This window comes from Oryctolagus cuniculus, chromosome 1, assembly GCF_051225735.1.
Source record: "Oryctolagus cuniculus isolate XC-2025 breed Fujian yellow rabbit chromosome 1, ASM5122573v1, whole genome shotgun sequence".
Taxonomy (NCBI): Eukaryota; Metazoa; Chordata; class Mammalia; order Lagomorpha; family Leporidae; genus Oryctolagus; species Oryctolagus cuniculus.
In genome coordinates this window covers 111,483,155-111,504,491 of record NC_142867.1, presented here as the reverse complement: position 1 = coordinate 111,504,491, position 21,337 = coordinate 111,483,155, and the positions used below count along the sequence as shown (strand labels likewise).

The following is a 21,337-nucleotide window of genomic DNA, read 5'->3' as shown; positions in this document are numbered from 1 at the left end:
CAGAGCCCCCCCGGGATGGGGCCCTGAGCCCTCTGTGTGACCCTGAGGCAGGATGTGTGAGGACCACTCACTGGGGCTACGGGGTTGCCTGTGTTCCGTGTGTCATGGAACACCTTGGCCAGGCCTATTCTAAGAGCAGACTCCCTGGGAAACAGACAGGCGAGGCCTACAATCCAGGATGTTTGGCACAAATCCCGTGTTCTGCCCTTCACCCACTCTGCCTCACAGTTTACCCGGCACATTCACACGTAGCATCACGTGTGACAGAAAGCTGCGTGTATCCTTCTGTCATGTGTGCCTTCTGCACCGCTGGGTTCCACCCACACTGTTTCACGTAGTGCTCAAAACTGTTCACAAGTTGTGTGTGTGTGAGTATGTGTGAGTGTATGTGTGTGCATGTGTGTATGTATGAGTGTGTGCAAGTGTGAGTGTGTGTATGTGTGTGAGAGTGTGCATATGAGTGGGGGGTGTGTGTATGTGAGTGTAAGAATGTATGTGAGAGTGTGTTATGTGAATGTGTATGTGAGTGTGAGTATGTGTATGAGTGTGTGTATGTGAGTGTGAGTGTGTGTGTTTGTGTGAATGTGTGAGTGTATGTGTGTGTGAATATGTATGAGTGTGTGCAAGTGTACGTGTGTGTATGTATGTAAGAGTGTGTGCGAGTGTGTATGAGTGGTGTGTGAGAGTATGTATGAGAGTGTGTGTATGTGAGTGTGAGAATGTGTGAGAGTATGTGTATGAGTGTATGTGATATGTGTGAGTGTGTGTATGTGACAGTGTGTGTGAGAGTGTATGTGAGAGTGTGTTTATGTGAGTGTGTGAGTGTATGTGTGTGTGAATATGTATGAGTGTGCAAGTGTGAATGTGTATGTATGTGAGAGTGTATGAGTGGTGTGTGTGAGAGTATTATGAGTGTGTGTGTATGTGAGTGTGAGACTGTGTGAGAGTGTGGGTATGTGATGTGTGTGATGCATGAGAGTGTGTGTACATGATGTGTGTGTGTGTGTGAGAGTGTGTGAGTGTGAGTGTGAGAGTCTGCGCACCAGCATCTGCTCTCCCTTCTCTGTTAGGCCAAGTCCTCCAGGACACAGCCTCATCTCCAGCTGATGCTCAGTCAGTACCCAGTATGTAAATCCACGGTCCAAGCACCAACGCACTCTCCAACCCTGGCCATACAGCCTGCGTCCAGCCCGGGGCTTCCAAACACACTCATGCTTCTGTAACCTTGCGGTAACCTTGAGAGGAGCTGCCCCAGCACCTGCAGCCCATTTCCTCCCCGCAGGACCCCTACCTGTCACCTAATGAGAGAGGGAGCCGTGCGTGGGTGCTGGCTCCCGTCAGTGACAACCTTTACCACCCCGTTTCCTGTGTTGGCTTGCATCGTGCTGTTGGGTCCCTCGTGCCTGGTGAGCTGTTAGCAGTTGCATGACTTCCCACCGCTGTCTGAAGCCGGTTCCACGCCTGTGATATGGTAACGAAGCATCCAACACTTCAAGACTGTTCTGAGGATGAAAGGCAGCCGTGTGCTTGAAGAACGCGGCACAGTTCATGGTGTGTGTGTGTGTGTGTGTGAGTGTGTGTGTGCATACCTGCATCTGCTCTGCCTCGCTGTGCAGCAAAGTGCCCCATCAGAGTCTCCCCTCCGCCTGCTGCTCACTCCGTACCCAACCTGCAAATACGTGATAAACAGCCCATGGCGGGGAAAATGCCTCTCCTGTGCAAAATGGGGTCCCTGAGAGGAGGTTGTGTGGTCTTGAGAGAGACCCTCACATCGGTGCCCACCGAGCCGACTGTAGACCCTGAGGCCCGCTGCCATCATGAGCAAGAACATGGGACTGTCTTGCATCAGTCCCCCAGAAACCACAGCCAGGGATGTAGGTGCACAAAGGGTTTTGTGGGTCACATATGACGAAGCATGACGATAAAGTGGGATATGAAGGTTAAGCAGAAATTAAATTTTAGACGTGCGGGACCGCGTGCGTGGGTGAATGCTGTGCAGTGTCACTGTGATTCTCCCTGGGCCCCCACTCTGTGGCTGGCGAGGGAGGGGATTGTGGGGCTCTGCTCTGAGAACTGCTGGGCGGGAGCCTGGGAAAGACAGGGAGAGAGAGCGGCCCAGGGCCATGAAGGAAATTGGGCAAAGCGCCAGCCTATTTCCTGCAACAGCACCCAAGACTGTGGAATAAGTTCCTTTCTCTGTGGAATGTGGAAACCCAACTCCAAGATGAGTGATTGTATCCAATATCTGGAACAGAGAGAAACCTGATAAATTCCATGAACCGCGAAATCATAATTACGGGGAAAATCCACTCGGGCTAATACTAAGCAGCCGCTCCCACCTGGACCAGACATGAGCTCTGGCGTGGTGGCTGCCCCCGGCGGTCATTTTCTTTCTTCTTTAAAATTTCATTTATTTATTTACTTTGATTTTATCTGAAAGACAGAGAGATAGAGACAGTGAGACAGATGGAGAGAGATCTCCCACCTGCTTGTGCATTCCCCAAATGCCTACAGCAGCCAAAGATTGGGCCAGTCTGAAGCCGGGAGCTGAGACTCCATCCAGGCGGGTGGCAGGGATCCAGGCACTTGAGCCATCACCTGTTGCCTCCCAGGGTGCACGTTAGCAGGCAGCTGGATCAGAAGTGGAAATGGGATTTGAACCAGGTGCTCAGGAAAGGGATGTACATGTTCCAGGTGGTGACGTAACCACTGTACCCAATGCCCATCCGTCACTTACGGGTCATTTTCAAGAAAAGCCTAGGAAACAAGCCAGCCTCAGCGAGCTACCCAGGGGCTCGGAAGTGGGATCTCACAGAGCCACAGTAGAGGCAAGTTGAAAAGAAATTTGAGCTGCCTCACCTGGAAGGGTTCCCTCCTGGCTGATCGTTGCACACAGGTAGAAACCTTGCCATCGCATCTGAAGGCCAAAGGCTCACAGCCTGGGCTCCCGCTGCCCCATCGCCTCAAAACCACATGCCAGTGCTTGTGACGGTGGCGGCGGAGAGGGTGGCAAAGTCCTGGTCTGCCCTGGGCCCTTCTTCCAGCTCGCAGCACAGCCTGGGAAGGGGACAGCTGTGCGAAGAACACAAAAGAAGAAGGCACCAAAATAACAACCGTGACTTTGACCTCTGCACACCTCAGTCTCCTGGTGTCTCCCCTCCCTCCCACCATCGTCACCACCAGCCCTACCACAGCCACACCCGGCACACTCCACGTGCCCACGCCGTCCCAGGCACAGCAGGATTCCTTCCACACCGTGGTTGTCATCTCTGACACCCCCACGTCCCCTCTTCCCCTGACTGTACCCCACTCGGGTCCCCCCTCTTCCATGCAGTCTTCCTGACCTTGGAGAATAGTGGGTCTCTTCCGGCACGAGGCAGGGTTCTGCTTTTGGCTTTGTCCTGTCGATATCAGGACTTGGAGAGACTCGAGGCTGTCTTATCTGCATTGTCATCACATCACCAGACGCCCAAATCAGGACCGCACAAGTTTCCCTTTATCAGCTGAAACAAAGGACTGAAGCGTCGAAATGAAACCCATTAGGCATGTGGTGAAGGTGGCTGGGGGCCCACAGGGAAGCCCACCTGGACTGTAGTTGTTTAAGTGTGAGGCCTTTCTTTTCAAGTTGAGTGTTTTTAAAAGAGACTTATTTTATTTATTTGAAAGGCAGAGGGACAGAGAGAGACAGATGAGGAAAAAATCTTTCATCTGCTGGTTCATTCCCCCAAGTGGCTGCAATAGCCAAAGCTGGACCAGGCTGAAGCCAGGAACCAGGGGCTCTATCCTGGTCTCCCATACGGGTGGCTGGGGTCCAAGCACTTGGGCCATCCTCTGCTGCCTTCCCAGGTGCGGTAGCTGAATTTGCTCCCCGGGAACTGAATCAGAAACAGAGCAGCCGGGACTCAAACCAGCACTGTGAAATGGGAAGCACGCTTCACACACGGTGGCTATGCCACAAGGCCAGCCCCCAGGTATGGGGTCCTGAACGAGGAACTCACCTTCTCATATTTTGTCCCAATCAGATAGGGCAAAATCACCCAGAGGTCAAGGGACAAATTACTGAGGGACCCAGAAAAAAAATCTCTGAAGGATGGTTGAGGACACTGTGTGTTTTGGAGCCAAGAAGCCTCATGGGGATGTGGTTTCTGTCTTCAGGGGGTGCTTACTGGGAGAGGAGCTGGATGATCAGGCAGGGGACACAGCCGGGACCCTGGGGGATGAGTCACAGGAAGATGTTTTTTGACTCAGCGTGAGGAATGCGATTCTAATCATTAAGCTGTCCCACACTGCAACAGGAGCTCCTGGAAGAAGCACACTTTTTTTTTTCAGTTACAGAGAAAACAGTCTTCCTTCCGTTGGTTCACATCTCAGATGGCTGCTACGGCCAGAGCTATGCCGATCCGAAGCCAGCAGCCAGGTGCTTCTCCTGGTCTCCATGCGGGTGCAGGGGCCCAAGCACTTGGGCCATCCTCCACTGCCTTCCCGGGCCACAGCAGAGAGCTGGACTAGAAGAGGAGCAACCGGGACCAGAACCTGGTGCCCATATGGGATGTCGACGCTGCCGCAGGCGGAGGATTAACCAAGTGAGCCACGGAGCCAGGCCCCAGAATCACACTTCTCAACCTGTGATGTTTGACCAACGCCATCTGAAGAGGATTCACTGATGAGAACTTGCACTTGCTGGCGGTGGGGGTGGCGGGAGGAAGGAGTGGCTTGTCTTCCAAAGTCCCTTTCGGTTCCTAGATGATTCTAGATGCTCTATTCCTTCTTATTTATTTTCATTTTATTTGAAAGGCAGAGGAAGAGACAAAGCTCTCCCTTACACCAGTTCACTCTCCAGATGCCTACAACAAGTAGGGCTGGGCCAGGTTGAAGCCAGGAGCCAGGAACTCCAACTGGGTCTCCCCGTGGGTGGCAGGGACCCAGTACTTAAGCCATCACCTGCTGCCTTGTAGGCACATCAGCAGGAAACCGGATTGGAAGTGGAGCTGGGATTCACACCTGGAAGAAACAGGACGCAGTGTCCCTAGCGGCATGGTAACTGCAGGGCCAAATGCCTTCTTCCCTTCTTGATCAATGTCTTAGCATCCCACAAGCTAAGCTGAACATGCAGATGGACTGGGAGGGGCTGCAATGTTTGAGGGGTGGGGGATGGAAGGCTGAGGAGGGCCCCCGGCCAGCTGAGCGCCCTGGAAACAGCCAGACAGCTTCCTCCCATGGGGTCCCAGCACCGGAAGTCTGGACAGGAGGTCTGACCTCTTGTCCTGGGATTTCCCCCTCCCTGAAAGCAGTTACTGAAGGCAAGGTGGGGTGGGGGTGGGGAAGGCGCACGCAGTAGGCTGACAATTCCTCACACCTGTTGGGGTGAGGTGGGGCTGTCAGTGCGCACACCCGAGGGAAAGGGGGCAGAGGCACGTGGAGGACCCCAGCCACTGGCGATGGGGCTGCCAGGGGACAGCGAGGACAAGGGCGGGGGCGGGGTGCCGCTGTGTGTACAGTAATTGATTTTACGTCATTGTGGACCAAGACAGGAAATGCCTTCTCATGGAAGAAAGTACAAAGATGAGACATGGAGGGGAAAATTCATCCACCTCTCCAGAGGGGCTTCTCAGATAGAGCGGGCGGACTGGCGGGCAGGGGTGGGGGAGGCGCACCCTGCCAGGGGCAGCCTGGTGCGGCAGAGAAAGCCCTGAATGTGCAGTCAGGAGACCCGGTTCGGTGCCAGCTCCCCCCGTGGTGAGCACTGGATCCCCTTCTCTGAGCCCCGAGCCTGTCTGAAACCTTGGGGGTGGCACTGGCTGACCTCTGGAGCCCTCCTGGCCTGGGTCATTTACGTCAATCATTTACATGCCAATCAAGTTCATTTGTAGCCAGAAGGTCAGCGTGTGGAGTCAGGACATGACCCTGTGTGGCTATGCCTGTGCTGTGCTTTAACTCAGCAAGTCCACTTCCACCTTCCAGTGTTGTTCCTTTGGAGAGCTCCTGGGCTCACTATTCTGAAGTTGAAGGAGTGGCGGGGAATTGGGTCCTTGGTGTGTCCGACTGAGGGGTTCCCCAAGACAAGGGACTTTCGGTCCTGGGCACGCTGGGCAGGTTGGCCACCTGAGTTGGGGTGGGGAGGAAAGAGGAAGGTATGAGCTGGTCTTGGGGGAGAGGTCTTGGGAGAGTGTTTCCCCTGTGCCTTTCTATGGGGGGTTGGTCATGTGCATCGTGGTTGTCGTGGAAACTGGGGGTCCCAGAGGAGAAGCGGGGAGCAGACTACACTAGACATCAGCCCCAGTCGAGACAACGGTTGCCAGGAAAGAAGCTTAAACCCTGACTGGCACTGAGGCTGTGGGGGATTTTCCCTTTTTCTTCAAAAAAAAAAAAAAAAAAAAAAAAAAACAGAAAAGACACAGTGGAAACAAAAATGATGAGTTGTGAGCAGGCAGCAGCCCCCGGCAGCCCCAGGAGACAGAGCGCAGCTCATTTGCCTACATTTGCAGCTGCCGCCTGCTGCTCTCTATAGGCACTGGGGCAGAGCCTCCCGCGGTTGATCAGATACTGACCGGTCTGGCAAGTCCCGGCCACCGCCATGAACTACCCCATGACCCTGGATGTGGACCTCTTGAACTACAATCTGGAGGACGTGGTGAGTAGGGACCGGACGCTCCCTGTGGCCCAGGCCCTGCTTGGAATTCTTCATCTCCTGGGCCAGCATCCAGGGGACAGGGAACAGCTTGCCAGTCCCCTCCCACTGCGGGGCTGTCGAATCTGGACAGGCCCACGGGCTCCTGTCTTCTGAGGTGTTCTCTCTCCCAGTCTCCGGAGGGAGCAGAGCTGTCGCACTTTGCGGGCGTCTTTTGGAGGGCATTGGGAGACCAGGGCTCAAGCCTCCCCTGCCTCGCTGTGTGGCCCTCCTTTCTTCTGGATGGGCTCCTCTCTTCAATTCTCGGGGTTGGGACGGGCGCTGGACGGGCGCGTGCTTTGGAGACTTTCTTAATGCCAGGGCGCTGGCGCTGCTAACGGAGCCATCAGCGTGCCCGTGTTGCTCCCTCGCTGAATGACTGTCGCATCAGTCGGCTCTGTGTTGGAGGGAGAAGGGGAGGACTCGGTCCGGCCAAGAAGAGACAGATCGCTCCCTGCGAGCTCCTGGGTGATGACTTTGTGCCCAACGGGGTTGGTGTGAGACCAGATGGCAACAAGGGAGAGGCCCCTAGGGAGCCGGGGTCGGGGCGCAGGGGGTGCCAGGCTGCCGAGGGAGCCCTGTGTTGGACTTGGAAAGGTCTAGAGCATGCCGTGGCCACGCTCAGAGGACTGCAGTCCCTAGAGATAGGGTGTTCTTGGAAGGGTTTCTTGGGTGGGCTAAAAAAATGGTCCCCAGCCCCACTCTGCCACACCTGGGTCTCTCCAGTGAAGCATAATGGTTTGGTTGACTTGGCTGTCACTGGGCTTGTGAAGGGTGTGTGGAGAGCAGCTCAACCAGAGCACCCTGGGGTGTCTGGGTGCAGACTTCTTGGAAATGTCCTTATGGTCTTTTCTCGGCATGGGGTCAACAACGTCTCTCCGAGCTACATTCTGGGCCAGGTCCTAAAGGACCCAAAGCTTGGTCCCTACCAGGTCTTCTGACCTGAAACTCACCCTGAGACCCTGCCCCACCCTCCCAGCTGCCCCTCGCCTGTGACCTTCCCTCCACCAACTATGTCCCCAGAGTTGCCGGGAAAAGCCTGTCCCTCTCTCGCTTGCCCAGAGCCCACTGCTGGGAAGTGTCAGTAGAACAGGGGTGGAAAGCGAGAGGGAGGGCTCAGAACCTAGAGTCCAGCCTCCCAGACCCAATCCCTGGTGAAAATTGCAGCCCACTGCGTAGTCTGTGGGACCCAGTGTGAAATGAAAACACGGGGCCCCCTGTTGAGAACCGATTGAGAATGTGAGGGCCGCAAGAGCAGGCATTAAACCAAGGCCAGAGCCCTTCTGTGTGCAGCTACATGGGGTCCCCGCATCAGACGCTGCCTTGAGTCTCCGCACAGGGCCTAGGCGAGGCCCCCAGGCACCCTGAGAGCCCACTGCCCTGGCCGGGTACTGTGCTCCTAGCCTGGCCCCCCACCCCGGCTGCTGGCCGCGCCTGATTAGGTGAGACTGGTGTCTTCCTGTGCCCCCAGCTTTGAACTGACCACGGGCCCTGACCCAGTTGGATATCTTAGCAACCACCTGGAGACCTGGCCGTTCCTGGCTTCTGAGAAACCTCAAAAGTTTCCCCTAACTGCACGCCTCCTTCCACTGCGTGACCTGCGAGAGGCAGGTGGGGGGCGGGGGCCGTGTCTCTCGGCTGGCTTCATGGCACACCTCAAATGAGCAGTCTTGGGCCAGGCAACCCAAACATTTCCAGACCGCACCCCCGACCCAGGCTCTGCGCTGCTGGGCTCTGCCTCCACTTCCCTCCCGTGCACTCGGGCCAGGGCTGCTCCCCTCGGGGACGCAGGCTGTCTTTGCCCACCCCACACACCCTGCAGGGCCCTGAGCAGCGCCCAAGTGCACAATAGCACAGAGGCAGAGATTGTGGCGCCGGAGCCTCTTTCTTTCCTCTGTGAATCACTCACGGCCTTTGCGCCCCCTCTCCTCTGGAGTTAACGGACTTCCTGGCCCTGGGCTTCCCGGTCCCCACCCTGCTCTCATCCAAACTAAGCTCTGGCTTCTGCACCCAGTGCTGGATTCAGAACCGAGGGCTCGAGTGTGTAGGCCGAGTGTTGGCCAACCTGAGTGCCCTCCCGTTCTCCTCTTGACTTCTAAGATCAACTCCAGCTGCGTAAAACGTCTGCTTTCTTGAGGCTGCCCTGCTGGAATCTCACGGACCAAGGAGAAAACTAGATGGCTAAGAACCTGCAGGAAGCAGGAGCCTGGTCGCTGGGGCAGGCCTGCCAGGGACCCATGCTGCTGGGGAGGCAGCAGCCCCTGTGCACAGGACCCTTGGTGGGTGGGGGGAGCCTCCTGCCAACAGCACGCAGGCCTGGGCTGGGCACCTCTGGAGGCGGCCAGGAGGGGAAGCCGCTAGCAAGAGGGGTGAGGCGGCCCAGGCCTGGTGATCACCATCGCCCGTGAGTGACCAGAGGATCAGAGGCGAGGGAGCCCGTCCACGTGCACTGTCTCATTTCACCAAGGAGGGGTGAAGAAGAGGAACCAAAACCTGCTCAGACTGCCTCTGGGCTTTTACCTTGGAGGAGGGGTGGATCCCCCGCCACAGTCAAGTCAAAAGTCCCAGAGCGGGGTGGGTTTTTGGTACAACAGTTATGACATCACTTTGGGGGCGGGCGTTGTGGTACCGTGGGTGAGGTCGCTGCTCGGGATGCCCGCGTCCCACATCAGAGTGTTCAGGTCCCAGCTGCTCTGCCTCTGATCCAGCTTCCTGCTACCATACTTGGCAGGCAGCTGATGATGGCTCAAGTGCTTGGGTCCCTGCCACCAGTATGAGAGATCTGGATGGAGCTCCTGGCTCCCCCAGCAGCCCTGGCTGTTGTGGGCATTTCAGGAGTGACCTAGCAGATGCAAGACCTCTCTCTCTCTCTCTCTCTCTGCCTTTTAAGTAGGTGAAAACAAATAAATAAATAAAAAGACATCACTTGGGACACCTGTATCCCATATCAGAGTTCTTAGGTTCAAGTCTCAGCTCCATCTCCAAGAACAGCTTAGAAATCGCCCTCTAGCGCCACACCCAGGACCATGCTCCTGGTGGCCAGGACCCTTGGGGTCAAGATGGACTGGACTCTGGCAGCACTCTCTTGGTGGGGGGTGAGAAAGGGGGGCAGTGTAACAAAGGACAAGCCAGAGTCTCAGACGGCCTACAGGGAGCATGGGTCTGCTGACGGAAAAGTGGGGTAAGGGGTTCAGACTCACGCCTGTACCCCAGCCCAGGCTCAGTGCCCCCTGCACCCCTCAAGCCACTGACGGCTGGAGTGTGAGGGGCCCTGGCCGGCTCCACGCTCCACGCCTGACTCTCAGCTGCGAACACCCACGTAGGGACATAAAAGGAGATGGAGCCTGCCCGCTCCCCTCGGCCAGAGCGATGACCGGCTTCCCGCTGCCAGTATGACTCAGACCTCAGGGCCCTGGGCTCGCTCAGTGAGCCACGCACTTGGCAGGCAGCTCTGCCCACCCCCCACCTCCCCACCACCACCACCGCCCCCTCCCTGGGGCTGGGAAGCAAGGGCATGCGGGGGCAGGCGGGGCTGCAGAACAGTCTAGAAAATGGAAGGCTCCCGGGAGCTGAGGCACATGAGGATCACGCTAAGAACCAGCTCAGCACCGGGCAGGGCACAGCAGGGAGCTGTGAGCAGGGGTCCAGCCTCCTTCCCAGGGTAGGAGGCCCCCCCACACACTTGGGCTCACCCGTCCCCTCCCTACCAAGGGCCCCATCCTGGTGTAGGATAGCTCTGTCTGTTGGGAAGTTGTCCATCCTTTGACCGAAACCCCACCCCCTCAACTTCCGCCCCTTGCTCCTGGGCTGGCCCCTGGCAGCTCACCCCTTGGCCCACTCCAGCCCTCTTGGCCCTGAGGCCTCTTGCCAGTCCTTGAAGACAGCGCCCACAGGCTCCTGTCCGGACTGAAAGCTCCTTCCCAGGGCAGGGTCTCCCTTGCTGTGACCACCAAGCAGGGCTGCTGTCCAGCCGCCCACTTGGAGGTTTCTGTCCACCTAGAGAGAGATAACAGCAGCTCTCCCACAGTCACGTCGCCCTGGTGACTCATCTGAAGCTTGCGGTCACCAGAGTGACAAGTCATTTTCCCACGAGCGGTCGTTAGGAGGCCTTCGCTGGCTTGTCCCTGGACGGTTGATGGTACAAACCCAAGGCCAGCTCTGTACTTTTGCCCAGTGCATTTCCATCTGTTTAGTTTGGGCCCATGGTTCCGGCTCACGGAGAATCCGACATTGTCCGAAAGTGTCCACCAGCCTCGTCCTCCCCAAGGCTAAGGAGGAGGGTACCCAGGATCAACCCCTGCAGAATGCCCCAGGTCCCCCCCCACACACAGAGAATCCCATCGGCAAAGGCAAGGGCAGCTTCTTGCAGGCAGAGTAAGGCAGAGAGGCAGCCTCCGCGTATCTGGAGAGGTCGGGTGGGACCGGAGCCGTCAGTGTTGAGGAAAGGCTGGGTCCTACAGTGCCCTGGGGGTGGGGGATGGGGGCGGTAACATCTGTGGTCCCACCCACCACAGGCCAAGCACTTTGCACCTCCCCACCCCTCTCCCCACGTCCCTCCCCGTTCCAGTCCCTCATCCTTTTTTTCTTATTTATTTTCATTTTATTTGAAAGGCAGGGGGACAGAAACAGAGACCTCCCATCTGCTGGTTCACTTTCTAAATGCCTACAACAACCAGGCCTGAATCAGGCCAAAGTCAGGAGCCCTGAACTCAATTGGGGTCTCCCACGGGGGTGGCAGGAAGCCAAGTCCTTTACTTGGGCCATCAGCAGCTGCCCCCCAGGGTGTGTAGTAGCAGGAAGCTGGAATAGAGGGGAGCCGGGACTCCAACCAGGAACCAGGGATGCCGGCCTCCCATGCAACTTCGTAACAGTGCACCAATGCCCAGCCCTCCCAGCGACTTTCTAACCCGAAGCCTGGCTCCGTGCTCAGCTTCCACCCAGCTGCCGTGTTTTCTTGCTGACTTTGAGCTTCAGTCCTGGCCCGTGTACAGGCTGTTGTCTCCGTCGGCGTCTGCCTATGCCCCATGCCACCCGGTGTGGCCCATCTGGGCACATGTCTGTTGCTGTCTGAGTGTGCGTGCACCAGGGCCTTGGGTTTCTGCAGCTTTGTATGTCAAAGAACGAGTAAGCCACAGCCGCACTGCTGGCGTGCAGCTTGGAGGGCTCCAGCTGGCACTGCGGGCCACACAACATCCAGGATTTCTGATTCCCCAACTTCCCACCGGGCCAGAGCCAATTAGGACGTCTCTCCACGGTGTGGGGAAGGAGAGGGCGGCAGAACCCCTGCGTGTGAGAAGTGGCTTCAACATGTGCCACTCCCAGGCCCTCACAATGGCTGTTTGACACCTCCCGCTGCATGTACTAACAACTCCCACCACCCCAACACCAGCTTTTTCCTCTCCCTTGCCCTGGCTGCTGAGCGCTTCATGAAGTAAACAGCTCTTGGAGAGAGGGCAGAAACCCCCTCCCCAGGCTTCCCCTAAACCTGGCTTCTCAGAGCCGAGGGGCCCTGAGGACAAGTTCCACTGCCTCGGCTTCAAATGAGCGGTGAAATAAAACAGCAGGACGCCAAGCAGCCTGGATGCGTTGGAGGGTGGGAATTCGAGAGGGTCATGAAAGAGCCTTCTGGGCCAGACAGGCTGGCTGGACCTAAGCCCTCCCCGGAGCACAGAGGCAGCCAGGCTGCAGCCACTGCCAAGGCAGGTGGAGTCCAGCCCTGCGGGCCGCCCCAGGCCCTGCTCGCTCCTCCCTCTGAATTCCTTTGCTCACTGCATGTCCCTGGGAACTCCTGCTGAATTCCACTCTGAGTCAAATGGTTGTACTCGGGACGATGTTGGAAATAACTCCCAACAGGGAGCGAGAACTTCAGATGGGCTCCGGACTGGCCAAGGTGTTGGGAGGAGGCGGGCATTGCTTAAAGAGGCGCCTGCTTCCCGCCCAGGAACAGCACGGCCCCGGCGCCCTCTGGGAAGCTGCTCTCAGAGCAGCTCAGCACGCATCTGCGTCGTGGGGTGGGCAGTGGGCCTGGCCGCAGGAGCTCTGCATCCAGAGAGAGAGAGAGTGAACGTGCCAAGCCTGAGTGCCGCAGCACATGCACGCGCATTATGAGTGGAAGGAGGAGCTAGGGAGGAGGCAGGAAGGTGGAGTTGTGTTTTGAAGGCAGGAGAGGACTTAGATGGGCAGACTGGGTTGAAAGGCCGGCCAGGCGAAAAGAAGAATTTGCACAAAGGTTTGGGACCAGGACAGCGCTGGAGTGTGGGCAGCCGGGAGAACAGTGCACCTAGCATCGGGGGCCTGAAGCAATAAAGTAGGTCAGCTCGGATGTCAGAGAACTCTGCATCCTGGTGGCATTTACAGGCCCTGCTGGGGAGTCAGTCCTCGCCCTACAGGGCCATGGTGTGCAGATGAAAACGGAACCCTTTTCTTAAACAAAGGCATGTGTGTTTCTGAACACCCCACACGGGCAAGCAGTGGAGAGCTCTGGTTTAGAGGCAAGGAGGGGAGCCCGCACCGCACAGGGTGTGTGGCCCCAGGCAAAGCCTGTGGTGCCTGCAGTCATGGGCGCTGTTCAGAGTCCAGGGAATCGCGCCTGTGGCTCTGAAATTTAGCAACGTGTGGAACATCTTGCCCTCGGAGGACCTGCTCACAAACCTCTCCAAGCGCGGCGCTGAATTCTGTTGTGCGAGCCCAGCTCGGTTTGGTTTACTCTGATCTCCATTCATGATATCACAAAAATAACTTTTTCCTATACTTGTAATTGACTTTGCTATGAAATGTGAAACTGAAAAGAAAAAAAAAAGATAAAGACAAAAAGAAAGGAAAACCACTGCTCGCAGGTGATGAGCTGCCGAGACGCATGCAGTGGGATTGGTGGGGTGGAAACTCAGCCTGCGCAGGAGGCGGACAGGGAAAAGCTGACGGGACAGGGTCGTGGAGACAGACTGTAGTCCCGCACCTCGGGGTGAAGACGAGCTGGACAGGGACCATGGCAGGGGGTCACGGGCGCGAGCCGTGGATGCTGTCACTGCACTGTGTGTCTCCTCCCTCCTCCTTCTTAAGGACCCACTCCTGGCACCAGAAGACAGGACACAGGTGGGGGCATGGGTCTCTGCACCGTTGGGGGACAGGCGTGACTACAATTGTCCCAGGGCAGCAAGAAAGCTCTGTGGAGGCCAGCACAGCCGTCCCCTGCTCCCCGGGAACCCTTGCTGTCCTGGCTCGGGAGCAGTTTGAGAGTACCTACAGCCTAGGGGACAGAGCAGGCTCATCATTTACAGAATCGCCTTTCTGATCCCACCTAAGTGGATTTGAATTGCCACGGGGAGGGGGCAGTTGGAGAGGGGTGGGAAGAACAGAGCTGGGAGGTGAGGTGCAGCAGGTGCAGGGAACAGCTGTGAGTGAAAGGTATGAAAACAGGCACCATGTCTTCCTTTGCGGTTAGCCGGGTAAACAACCTGAGCCCGGGGTGGGGGGGGGGGGGGTGATGGGGTAGGCCGTGTTGGGGAGCGAGGAGGAGGATGTGGAGGAGGGAACTTCCGCAGGCAGAGTGGGCACGCCCCCTTCGCTTGGAACAGCCTCCTCCCCTGCCCGGTGCCGGGTCTCCGGCACTTCCTTATGCCTGTCTCTGCTTCCTGGCCGTGGGGGGTGTGCGAGGCATGGGATGTAGTAGAGGCCTTGCCCACGCTCCCTCCCAGCAACCTTGAGAGCGAGGTCCAGGCAGTGCGGCTGAACGGCGCACGTACTGGCTCTGCGGCTAGCCAAACGCCGAATCCAACCAACTCGGTCTTCCGCGAGACACATCCATAAGGCTAGCATAACCCAAGCGTGTGTGGATGAAACCAGAAGGGAGGCTGTTGCCACACTTTCAATGATCATGAAGACAGGAAGACAGAGACCAATCAAAGGGAAGCCAGCCAGCCGCTTCAGTCTGCCCCTGACCCGCCCGCAGCAGGCTCCTAATGTCTACTGCTCAGAGCTGCAAGAGCTGGCTCCTAGTCCCCACCAATCCGGCCCCCAGGCTGCACTTCTGATTCCAGCCCCAGAGCGTGCAGCCTTCCACCCCTGAGAACACCCATGCACAAACCAATCTGCGGGGGCACAGCCCGCCAGGGCGAGCAGCACGCCGCCCTCAGGGTATCCTTCCACCTGTGAAGAATTAGTCCTTCTTATAGACAAAAAACTGAAGCTGGGCAAGACAAGCTGATTGGCGCAAGGATACACTCAGGGGGCAGGCTTTTGGCACGATAGTTAAGATACTGTTTGGGACAGCCCTGTCGCGTCCTGGAATGCCTGGGCTTGAGTCCTGACTCGGCTCCTGAGTCCAGCTTCCTGCTGATGCGCACCTGGGAGAGAGAGGGTGCTGACTCAAGTAGCTGGGTTCCTGCCACCTGCATGGGAGACCCCGCTTTCTGGACAAGCCCTGGCTGTGGCAGGCATCTGGGGAGTAAACCAGTGGACGGAAGCTGTGTCTGTCTGTCTCTGCCTCTAATAATAACCATAGATAACTTCTAAGAAGGGATAGACTAAGGAAAATTGGAATTTGGGCAGTGGGGCACTTGGGGATGCAGAGACAAAAGCAGTCAGCCCAGAAGGGTAGGAAAAGTACATGGGGGAGGCAGGTTCCCCTGGGAGCAGAAAAGCAGCGTCCTCAGCTCCTCACCCTCCCATCTCCTTGTCCTTGCAGTACAAGGAATTCCTCAACTACAATGACAGCACGGAGCCCACGCAACTGGAAAGCCACTTCTGCTCCAGCGCCGAGGGGCCCCTCCTGAGCTCCTTCAAGGCTGTGTTCATGCCCGTGGCCTACAGTCTCATCTTCCTCCTGGGCATGCTGGGCAACATCCTTGTGCTGGTGATCCTGGAGAGGCACCGGCAGACTCGCAGCTCCACCGAGACCTTCCTCTTCCACCTGGCCGTGGCCGACCTGCTGCTCGTCTTCATCCTGCCCTTCGCCGTGGCCGAGGGCTCCGTGGGCTGGGTCCTGGGGACCTTCCTCTGCAAAACGGTGATCGCTCTGCACAAGATCAACTTCTACTGCAGCAGCCTGCTCCTGGCCTGCATCGCTGTCGACCGCTACCTGGCCATCGTCCACGCCGTGCATGCCTACCGCCACCGCCGCCTCCTCTCCATCCACATCACCTGCGCCACTGTCTGGCTGGCGGGCTTCCTCTTTGCCTTGCCAGAGATTCTCTTCGCCAAGGTCAGCCGGCCCCACCACAACGACTCCCTGCCACGCTGCACCTTCTCCCAGGAGAACCAAGCCGAGACCAACGCCTGGTTCATCTCCCGCTTCCTCTACCACGTCGGGGGCTTCCTGCTGCCGATGCTGGTGATGGGCTGGTGCTACGTGGGCGTGGTGCACAGGCTGTGCCAGGCCCAGAGGCGCCCTCAGCGGCAGAAGGCAGTCAGGGTGGCCATCCTGGTGACCAGCATCTTCTTCCTCTGCTGGTCGCCCTACCACGTTGTCATCTTCCTGGACACCCTGGCCAGGCTGAAGGCCGTGGGCAACAGCTGCGAGCTGCACGGCTCTCTGCCGGTGGCCATCACCATGTGCGAGTTCCTGGGCCTGGCCCACTGCTGCCTCAACCCCATGCTTTACACCTTTGCCGGCGTGAAGTTCCGCAGCGACCTCTCTCGGCTTCTGACCAAGCTGGGCTGCGCCGGCCCCGCCTCCCTGTGCCAGCTCTTCCCCAGCTGGCGCAAGAGCAGCCTCTCCGAGTCCGAGAACGCCACCTCCCTCACCACCTTCTAGGACCCGGCACGGCCCTGCGTTTCTGCTTTCCCTAGAGCGTCTGGGGAGGCAGGAACCCCTTCCACCCGGAAGAAAGGGCTGGCCTTGGGCCGCATCCTTGTGCAGGGCAGCTGGATGAACCAACCCCTCTTCCCAGAGCTCTTCTAGCCCTGGAGAGGAGGAAGGAAGCAGTCCAAAGGCAAAGCAAAGGCTCTCTGAACCCTCCCACAGCGTCTCGTGCTGGAGGACCCGCATGCCTCCTCTCCCCCTAACCAGCGACAGCTGATACTTCTGCCCTCGCCAATAGGGAAAGCCAGTCCCCTCCCACAGAGCCATCCAGCATCTTCAAGGCCACTGCCCTGCACAGCTGCCCACCTCCCCTACCCCAGCTGCCCAGCGAAGCCAGGAGAAGCCAAGCACCAGGGGATGGGTGGAAGCTAAGGCTGCGGAAAGACCAGCTGCTCGCAGAGCGTGTGGCCCTGACATGTCTCAGTCGCTTCGCCACAGATGTTCTGCCAGGGTCCCCACCCTGCAGCCATCTCAACCAAGCAGGAGGCTCAGACTGATGGAGTTCGGGCAGCTGCCCTGGCTCTGACCCAAACGGCACTGGGTCAGCCCCGTGTCTCTGGGTCCTGGGAGGTCTTCAGACTTTGGGTGGACTCCAGGTGGCCTCAGAGGCCAGCCAGCGCCCCGAGGAAGAGCTAAGGGCAAGCTAGGAGCGGAGCCCAAGGTGCGACAGGAAAGACTCCCCTCTAACCGGGAAGAGGGAAGGACAAGTGTAAGTCAGACCCAGCTGCCTCCTCCGCCAAGCACCAGTGGGTGCGGAGCTCCCAGCGTGGTCCAGGGCCTGGATGTCTGGACACTGATGGGAAGGAGATAGACTCGTCCCCTCCTTGGCACCCTTCCCATGGAAATTACAGAAGCTGAGGCTGGGGGGTGGGGGGGTGGGTCTCAGCTCGCATGTTGGAGACGGAGAGCCCCTGGAGCAGACAGACAGAGAGGGGCCTCTGGGAGCCACCTGACCCAGGCCCCCGCCCCCACAGTATCACCTGAGGCTGAGCAGCGTGAGAAGCAGACCTGGGCAGGGAAGTCCCCAGTCCCCAGGAAGCCCTGTCCCCAAGAGGACACCACTCAGATGCAACCAGAGGAAGCGACTCCGCGCTTGGGGGCACTCCACACTCAGGGCGGGGGTGGGGGCACCTGTGCGGCCTTCTGTCCTCCCCCTCCCCAGCCTCTGACTGTGGGTGAGAGCCCAGGGTCCCCTACAGCAGGCCTGGGGCCCTGTGCCTGCATATCCGGGAAGCCCTGGAGTCCCCCTTTTTCCTCCTTGCATCTAGAAGGAAGCTGGCTAAGGAGGAGTCAGACACAGAAGGAAAAGGCAAGAGGTTGGATTTTGAATTTTCTTTTTAATAAAAAGGCACCTATAAAACAGGTCAATACAGTACAGGCAGCACAGAGACCCCCAGAACAAGCCTAAAAATTGTTTCAAAATAAAAACCAAGAGGATGTCTTCACATATTGTATTTATATATTTATATTTATATATATATATTTATATAATGGTACAAAATGGCTGGGGGTATGGCCATGGATGGAGGGAAGTAGGCTGGCCTGTGGAGTTCACCTTGGGAAGCTAGAGGGGGGGGAGGGAGAGAGGGGAGCAGGGAGGGCGTGGGGCCCTTTTCAGCCTGCACTCTCTCCCCTCGGGGCAGGACACACTCAGAGTTAGACACTTCGGGCAGTCTTGGGACAGGAGTGGGGGCTCCCGGGCACAAGGCCTGGGTGGAGGCAGGGCGGGCACAGCGCCTGGAGGGTGCTCCCCAACACAGAGGCCCCAGCCTCAGCCCCTGGGAGGTGGTGGGGGCGGGGGTCAGGATCCTGCAGCCAGCCCTGCAGGAAGTGGCGCTTGGCGCTTGACCCGGCTGACGGTGGACTGAGTGGACAGCACCAGACTGGGAGAAGTGGGGGCGAATTCCCTTTGTATTACAGCTGCCAATGCGAAACCAGGCCCTGCAGGCCAGGGGGGCTGGGGCGGGGCCCTGGCAGAAGATACCCTGTCTAGAATGGCCCTTGGCCCTGGGGGCAGAGCGCCAGAGGCTGCAGCCCAGAGCAGCCCCGCCCCCTCACAAGGCAGGAAAGGAAGTGAGAAAAGGAGTTTTGAATTCCTGGGGCCAAGAGTCGCATATGGCTTCAGCTCGGACCAGAGGCAGGTGGGGTGCTCCTCCAGGGGAGGGCAAGGGGCTAAGGGAAAGCAGGGGCTGCGCCTGGGCGGGCTCGGGCAGGCCTGGAGCCTGGAGCCCCGGGGCAGGGGGCCTGGTCGTTCTGGGCAGGCTGCCCCCACCCCTAGCACTCCCCATCGCTCCCTCTGGGGTGGAGGCTGGAGAGCAGCAGTCTGACTCAACCGAGCGCTGCTCCTTCCTTCTTTGGTAAGAAGTGGGAGGCAGGCTCTGAGGAGCCAGGGCCCAGGGGCCACCTGGCCAGGGGTACTGTGGCCACAGGCTCCCACTGGGGGGGGGGGTAGGGGCCGCATCACCCCCTCTATGGCTCCCCTGGGGGAAGCTACTCAGCTACTGCCTCCTCCTCCTCTCCTTCATCCCAGCATGGGACAAAGGGCTTCAAGTTCTGGCTAAGATGTAGCAGCAGAGGCACTGACATCAGCAGTGGAAAACCAGGGCCCCATGTCACCGGCATGGGCTAACAGGCGTGCAGGTGCACACTCGTTCTCCCCGCCGCCCCGCTGGGGCTCACCAGGTGGAAGCCTCGGTGGTCTGACCTCAGGGTGGTGTGGGGCATCTATGTCATTTCATCACTTGGGGAGGGGACAGGAACGGACACCTTTAGGGACGCAGAGACACGGCACCCAGTGGGCGGGCATGTCCCTCGGTCCTGGGAGATGGAGGGGCAAGCATTTGAAGGAGCAGGGAGGGTTTCTTTTATCCTTTCTTTTTTTGTGTGACTTCTATCAAAACACAGAAATACAGCACACACACAAACCGGCACAAAAGCCCAGCGCTCTATTTACAGCTATGGCTGGCACCTGCCCACCTGGCCAGCTGCCTGCAGGGAGGGGTGGGAGAGGGGGTCAGCCACATCGCAGGTGGGGGTGGGAATAAGGCAGGAAAAGACAGAAGGGAAAGGGGTGGGGCAGAGAAACCAGAGGCGGAGAAATGAAGACGGGAGACAGCAGCAGAAAGGACCCTCCCTCCCCTAAGGATCCAAAGCTCAGCAGGAGGAGGTGGGGATAGGGACGGGGCTTGCAGAGAGAATGAGAGAGAGAGAGAGAGAGAGAGAGAGAGAGGGAGAGGGAGAGGGAGAGGGAAAGGAGACGCCTAGGGGTTGGGGAGGGGCAGTCCTGGTGGCCAAAACGGAACCAACCCCAATCCCGAATCCCCCCCACCCCCACCCGCCCAGCTCTGCCGCTTCCCTCTAGGCTGCCAGCACATCTGGTCTCCACAAATGCCACGCCCCCACACAAGCCCCCGCCCCCCCTCCACCCCACCCCTGGACCCAGGCCATCCCAACACAGTGGGGAAGTTTTCTTTAGGTTAGCATATTTGCAAGCCTGCCCCAGCTCCGCCCTCACAGGGACCGCTAGAAGGGCAGGTTGGCCATGCCGCCCGGCGCCGGGAGGTAGCCCATCTGGCTGTCCAGAGACACGCTGCGCTGCCGCAGGGGGTGGGACACCATGAGGTTCTGCTGGGGCGGGGGGCCCATGAGGGAGCCCTGCGGGGACAGCATGTGGGGGGGCTGGCTGTAGACCTCGCCCCCCACGCCCCGTTGCTTCATCAGCATGAAATTCTGCTGGGCCATGAGGCCTTGTGGGGGGGACATGACTCCCTGGTGCAGGCTGTGGGGCACCATGCCCTGCTGCGGGGGCACTCCTGTCCTGCCCAGCAAGGACATCTGTCCGGGGTGGCACATGGACATGTTGAGCCCCCGCTGGACGCCCTGCTGGCCTGGGAGGTTGGGGGGCCGAGAAGGGGTCTGCTCCGCCATCATGTTCTGCAGGTTCATGAGATGCAGGTTGGGGGGCTGGGCCTTGGGGGGCTGGTTCTCGCTCTTGGGGAAGTACTGGAGGGTGCTGCTTGGCTTCTCAGAGGGGATGATCCTCGACAAGTCGAACTCGGGGATCCCCGTCGGGGTGGGCCGGATCACCTCGCTCAGCTCGGGGTCGTTCAGCACGGACGCCACCCCAGGGAGCACGCCCGGCGGGTAGGTGTCGCCCACACGCCCAGCCATGCCTTTGCCCATGAGGTGCTGCTGGGGGGGCATGGGGCCCGGGGGCTGGCTGGGCAGGTCCTCTGGGGGCAGGGGCATGCCTGAAGGGTAGTGCTGCTGCAGGCCAGGCCCCCCGCCCCCACCCCCAGTGGGGGCCATGGCACCATGGGGCTGCTGTAACCGCGGGGGGAAGGGCAGCATCTGGGAAGAGCTGGGCACAGGGCCGCAGGGGGCATTCAGGGAGTCTGGGCCCCCGGGGGCCATCATCATTGAGTTTTGAGGGGGCCCTGCTGTCCCTTGCGCATTGGGATGCAGTGGAATGTTGGAGCCCAGGGGAGTGGGGGAGGGCAACATGGTAGGCGGGGGCTCGTGGGACAGGGGCTGCTGGCCTGGCAGGTTCATGGCCATAGGGCTCTGGGCAGCAGCCGAGTTCAGGTGCATCTGGTTGGGCTGGTTGTTGCTGATGCCTGTGGGGCAAAAGGACAAGGGGTCAGAGCCGTGTGTACCCAGCACGGAGAGGGTGCACAACTCAGCGCCTCCCCATCCCTAGCCAGGCGGTACCAGCCTGCCCCACTGGCCTCCCCCAATCCCAGAGACACAGCGCGAGGGCAATGGAGAGATCTATCCAGAAGCCCGGAGCCCAAGTTCTGACCACATGTGCCACTGACACACTGCAGAGGAGTTTCCTGAATGGCTGCAGTTAAGTGGCACCAGCAGCCTAG

At 58.8% G+C, this 21,337-nt stretch overlaps 2 protein-coding genes across 7 annotated transcripts in view; one reads left to right on the top strand and one right to left on the bottom strand.

The window, feature by feature from the left end:
- Positions 1 to 6,430: 6,430 nt before the first annotated feature.
- On the top strand, positions 6,431 to 18,436 carry CXCR5 (C-X-C motif chemokine receptor 5). 2 transcript variants are annotated; one of them, XM_002722702.6, is made up of 2 exons: positions 6,431 to 6,631; positions 15,351 to 18,436. In XM_002722702.6, the coding sequence occupies exons 1-2, from the start codon at positions 6,575 to 6,577 to the stop codon at positions 16,416 to 16,418; spliced, it is 1,125 nt and encodes a 374-aa protein (XP_002722748.1). In that variant the 5' UTR covers positions 6,431 to 6,574; the 3' UTR covers positions 16,419 to 18,436. The 2 variants fall into 2 exon arrangements, with proteins under 2 accessions (XP_002722748.1, XP_089190644.1); XM_089334518.1 differs by lacking the exon at positions 6,431 to 6,631 and adding an exon at positions 13,503 to 13,759.
- BCL9L (BCL9 like) overlaps positions 17,784 to 21,337 on the bottom strand; it is a 37,104-nt gene continuing 33,550 nt past the window's right edge. For all 5 annotated transcript variants that reach the window (XM_070079473.2, XM_070079474.2, XM_070079467.2 and 2 more), the window contains one exon: positions 17,784 to 21,082. In XM_070079473.2, coding sequence (XP_069935574.2) covers positions 19,989 to 21,082 — 1,094 coding nt within the window. In that variant the 3' untranslated portion in view covers positions 17,784 to 19,988. The remainder of the gene's footprint in view (positions 21,083 to 21,337) is intronic.